This window comes from Halyomorpha halys, unplaced genomic scaffold (assembly GCF_000696795.3).
Source record: "Halyomorpha halys isolate HHAL.00 unplaced genomic scaffold, Hhal_1.1 Scaffold716.1, whole genome shotgun sequence".
Taxonomy (NCBI): Eukaryota; Metazoa; Arthropoda; class Insecta; order Hemiptera; family Pentatomidae; genus Halyomorpha; species Halyomorpha halys.
In genome coordinates this window covers 98481-104228 of record NW_027112477.1, presented here as the reverse complement: position 1 = coordinate 104228, position 5748 = coordinate 98481, and the positions used below count along the sequence as shown (strand labels likewise).

Sequence of the window (5748 nt, the reverse complement as noted above, 5' to 3'; positions counted from 1 at the left end):
CAAAATTTCTTAAAAATCTACTGAAAGATTAGTAGTTAGTTAATTTATTTTGAGAAATCTATATCTCAGGAACTATGTTACGTACAGATTTCTATTAGCACTCAAATCAAAGCTAGTTTAATTGACTATTAAGGTGTTTATGACCTTTACCTTCGTAGGAATAGTAGTTTTCATGATATTTGCTAAAATAAATTGATTTATAGTTGTTCGGGCAATAAGTTTTATTTATGAAAAACTTCATTTCAGAAACCATTAGACGTACAGATGTCTTCCAGCGCTCAAATTAAAGCTAGTTAAATTTACTATAAAATAGATAATTATGTTTATCTATGTAGTAGTAGATTTTATGATATTTGACAAAATAAAGTCACAAAATGCTAATTTCTAGTTGTTCTTATAAAATGTTGTATTTTTGAAAAATATATCTCTAGATTTATAATACGTACATATGTCTGCCAACACTCAAAATAAAGGAAATTTAACTTACTATAAAGTAGGTTATGACACTTATCTTCGTAGGATAGTAGTTTTTATGATATTCACATATGAATATAAATTTGGAAAATAAAACTTTGTCCGAACATCTATAAATCAATTTATTTTAGCAAATTACATGTAAACTATTACTCCTATGAAGATAAACATCATAAAATACTTTATAGCTGATTAAACTAGCTTTAATGTGAGTGCTAATAGACATCTATACATCAAATGATTTTTGAGATATAGATTTTTCAAAATAAATTCATTAACTACTGATCTTTCAGTACATCTTATACAAATTTTTTATGAAATGTTGCTTATTAAAAAGCTCGAAAACTATTAAACGTAAATTACTCATTTAGGGGTCATACTTTAGCAAATTTGCTCTTCTTTAAATTACGGTCTCTTAGGTTTTCTTGTGTTGTTCCTACTTTTTAAGATATATAGCTCCTAATGAAAAATTAGTTTTTTTTTATCACTTTGAAACAGCCGCCATTTTTTATTCCCCCTACCCATCTTGGCAGACTCATGAATTTTGACTAGTAATTATACATAGTTTTCATTAATGTAATCAAAAATTAGGGTGAGATAACTGACTTTTTTCTTTTCTCAGGCTCTTGAACTATATATATATAATAAATAAAATATAAATAGTTTTTATATAACCCACATTGTGCTTCAATATTAATACTGTATAGAAACAATTGAGAATGGCAGACCCATCAAAATGTGGTAAACAATTTTTTAGGAATGAAACAAAGTTGATACTTGTTTTTAGAGCCTTCTTTATATTGTAGAACCAGAGGTACAAAACAAAGTGAGTGAAATGTTTTTTCTTTATTTAATAATAATATTTTGCCCAAATAAAGGCATTAGATCTATATTATGTTAATGTAGGTGAAAAGAGGAGACATACAGCTTTCCAACGGTTATATTAATGTAGGAATTAGATAAATTGTAGAGAAGTCATAAACGATTATATGAACAATGGTCACCGGAATAAAAAAAAAATTCTTCAAATAAATAAAAGTGAAAAATTTCTAATTTCTTTCAAAAATTATATTTGAAGTTTTCAGACAAAGCTAAGAACAAATATGATTTGCTTTTTTTCTAAAAAAGAATTTGACCTACTTTACTGGAATCCTCATTTTGTTTTTTTAATTGTTAGTGAATAAAAAATCATTTAACAGAATCAGTAATATTTTTTCAGACAGAGACAAATTGATTGGCATACAATAACAATGAAAAATATGAATATGTTTTGAATTACGAGCAAAAAATTTTTTTTTGTAATAACTTTTTGTTTACCAAAGAAAATTGGCCCAGCCTATTAACTTCCCAGGAAAATCCTGAACATTTACCAAAAAGCCCCATTATAATTGGATAAACGGTATAGCAGTGCATATCAAATATCAAATGATATTGCATATCAAATATGCAAAATGAAATCAGGATAATTGCACCTGAGTAACCTGATTCATAAAGATCAGCTGTTTAAAAATGCATGCAAACAAACAAAATAGCAATAGCAGAGAAATCTGCATTATAACCTATACAATTATCATGAGCTTTAATCGGACCACAGCAGTCAACTTCTGTTCGCTGTTCTCTCTCAAGATATTTACAAAACTCTGAGTTCTTTTCAGATGAAGTTGGGGCCTAAATTGACATAAATACAAATCTCTTTTAGTTTTCATGTTATAACTAACAAAATTGACTCTTTTTCTCATTGATTATAAGTTAGTATATACCCACTCACCAAGTTGGAATAGTTCTTGGGAAGTAATATTGAATATCAAACAATCAGATGAATAAAAAAAAAATAAACTCAAAACTAATGACACTTTATTTACAAACTATAAAAAAATAAATAAATAGATTAACAATAATCGTGGTTTCTCATAGGTTTTTCTGGATTGAACAACTTAGGATCCTTCAAAAATCTTGGTTCTTTGTTCATATATGGCATAAATCCTGAAAATTAAAAAGAAGGTGAAGTAATAATTTTATATAATATAATAAATAAATAATTTAATTTCGTTTCATATTTATGTCCAACCCTGTCAAATATGAGATTGATAATCAAAGCTAGTTCGACTATAATATTAATTGACTAATAATACGAGAGTCATGAAGAAGAACAGCACACAGCGGTATCCCTTCTCTAACTTTTCTTATTTTCTCATTTCAGTAGGACCCACATCAAAGTTCTTTTTAGTCTCCACAGGAATGAGAATCTTAATGATCTGTCCTATTAGTGTGGTTTGATATTAAAGTAATTTTTATGAAAACATTTGTAAGTGTCCAGGGACTGTTTGAATTCAAAAGTCAATAATTTCATTAATTCTGACTCTTCATTAAATAATCCCTATGTTGTATCTATACATGTATTTTAAAAAACCTGGCGGAACATGTAATTGAAAATAAACCTTGGATCTCACAATGATTTGAGAGGTTTTATATGAACTAGAATAGAGAATTATCTGTCCTGTTTCATTGAAGGATCAAGGAAAGATTTGACTGGTCTAACGGGTGCAAGAGTATATACAGGGTGTTTCAGGGTTAAGAGGTCAAACTGAAAATATAAACTAAGGACCTCAGAACAAGAAAAAAATTTCCTCTGAAGGTATGTCTGCAAATGCTTTGTTCGGGAGATATTCACACCTAAAGATTTTCATTGTTATGAATTATTAAAGTTATATGAAATATAGATTAGATTAGGTTAGGCTCAGTTGCTAGCCAACCTTCTACGCCACAAACCCCTGATGAAGACCTGAAACTCAGGTTGAAACGTCGGCATAAAATAAATAAATATGGTTTAGTTTATTTATGTTGTTCTTTGCTGACCACACCCCCCGATAAACTTCTCCAATAGATTAGATTATTTATTTTTCGGCCAATACTCCTATTGGAGTCCTATACTGCCTAACCATGGTTGGGGGTCAAGGTTTTTCATTTTGTGGGACCGCCACTAAATGAAAAAAGTCAATGCCCAGGCCGGATTCGAACCGGCACCACTAACAGACATCTAATTGGTAAGACTTAACCGCTGCGCTACAGGCAGCTCTGTTATATAAATCGCCGAGCACACTTTAATGAGGCCAGAACCATAGGCAAAGGATAGTAGCGCAAAGTAATCCTGGATTGAACATGGTAGAAGGCAAGGAGTGGAGAGAATGTATAGGGCTGAGAGAGGCCAAGATAATACCTAAACCCTCCACTTATAGAACTAAGTGACTTATCTATCTGCTAGGCCTGAATAGAATTGAACTCTGATTATTAATTGGAGTTCTTACAGACTTATAAGACATCTTAAGATTTGTGGAGTAGTTCATAATGAAACCTGCCACTTATGTGGACATAATTATTATTGTCATCCATTGCTTTATTAGTTATAAAAACATCCAAAACAATACTAACACAAACAACGAGCAAGTAATATGTATATAGTGACAAGCTCAGTTGGTCTGTTGTGTGACATCATTCACCATTTAGCAAACCTATTAACAGACTCTCAACCATGTTAAAGTTTAATATGGTAAAAGAAGGAAATATTTGTCTATTTAACATGAGTTTTTCAATTTAACACACTTTAGCATGTTAAACTAAAGATCATGAATACCCCTTTATAGCATATTGTAACTTTGATCGGCCCGACCACCTCCTTTCACCCATAGATGAATTCCCTGAAGAAGGGATAATTTTCCTCCTCCATCAGACTAGGCAAGTCCGACTTGGCGAGGGCGAATATCCTGGTTTTCCTCAACAACCTGGCATGATGTTTTTCCATGGCTATGCAATCAAAAACTACATGCTCTGCAGTTTAAGCAACTCTACACGTAGGGCACCAGGGATCGATGTTGTTCCCAAAACTTTGCAGCTTTCCCCGGAACCCACCATGTCCCGCTATCCTGCTCAATCCATTGATACAGAGGGGGGGGGTTCTGTTGAATTAACTAAAATAGTAAAAATTCACCTAAAAATAGTAAAAATTAACAAAGTCATGTTAAGCAGTTTTGTTTTATAATGAGTTGTAGACAGTTGACCGTAGATTAATGATTGGAGAAGTTTGTCGGTCGAGTTGCAGGCCTACCTTCTACGCCATAACCCCTGATGAAGACCTGAAATTAAGGTTGAAACGTCGGCATAAAATAAATAAATATGGTTTTGTTAATTTATGTTGTTCTTTGCTGACCGCACCCCCCGAGACAAACTTCTCCTGTTTTGTTTTTTAAATGAATACAACAGAAAAATGTTAAATATCATGAAATATATACTTTTATGTTTCAATTAACAATACCTCAAGCTGCAGCAACATCATTACATCAAAAGAATTTTGCTTTTATATTCTAGGTGCTATTTCCATTCAAATAAGAAATTTATTTGGAAGAGTCAAATATAACCCTCATTTACAATGAACCACAAATGCTCTAAGGAACATTCAAAATTTTTATAATGAATTCAGAATGTATTAGTTTTATAAAAATAAAACATAATTTCATTTTCTCTTAGAACCAACATTTAATAATAATTACCTGCATTTTTAGCCTTAGTAATTTCTTTTTCAACTAATTCATGTTTGTGCTTGCACAGCCTAGTGATATGCCTTCCATAGATACGCCCGGTATAAGGTGAAACAAACTGAGAGAGAAGCCTAACATTCTTATAAGTAGGTGTTATGTCCATCTTACATAGAATGCACTGAGGTTTTTCTTTAACAAATGGATTCTCAATTTCAACAGGCTAAAAATAATTAATGAGGTTGTGGATCAATTTCATAAAGTGTATAAGTCAATTAAATGAACTTATTTCAATGGAACAAAAGATTACATTTCAAGTTAATAGAACTATAGAAAGCTTAATCCTTTATAAAAACACTTTTCCCTCTTACCATGTCATTATTTTCTACAGTAGAAACATTAGAAGGACTAGTGGAAATTGATTGTTCTGATGAAATAGTATTTGCAGCATAGACCTGATAACTGACAGATCTCAGGAGTTTTCCTGGAATGAGGGATATAAAACTATTGTTATATATACAATTTATAGTTCAAAAAATTAGCAACATTAATCGACGAAGATAACCTGAATTCCTAATTACAGCAGCTAAACTCATAGTACCAAGAAATAAACTGCTGGATAACCTTAGCACACAATGTAATTAGGTTCTTGTTTATATTTAAGAAGCAGCGAGGTAGAAGATAACAAGCCAGGTGTACTGAAGTGCAATGTTCCTATTTTATAATTAATGAATGGAATATAGTC

At 31.2% G+C, this 5748-nt stretch overlaps 1 protein-coding gene across 1 annotated transcript; it reads right to left on the bottom strand.

Annotated features, from left to right (window-relative positions):
• Nucleotides 1-2306: 2306 nt before the first annotated feature.
• mRpS18C (mitochondrial ribosomal protein S18C) lies at nucleotides 2307-5695 on the bottom strand. The gene is made up of 4 exons (XM_014428392.2): nucleotides 5569-5695; nucleotides 5375-5487; nucleotides 5019-5226; nucleotides 2307-2457 (listed from the first exon to the last, which is right to left on the bottom strand). Exons 1-4 carry the CDS (start codon nucleotides 5597-5599, stop codon nucleotides 2363-2365), a joined length of 447 nt encoding a protein of 148 aa, XP_014283878.1. The 5' UTR covers nucleotides 5600-5695; the 3' UTR covers nucleotides 2307-2362.
• Between the last annotated feature and the right edge of the window lie 53 nt (nucleotides 5696-5748).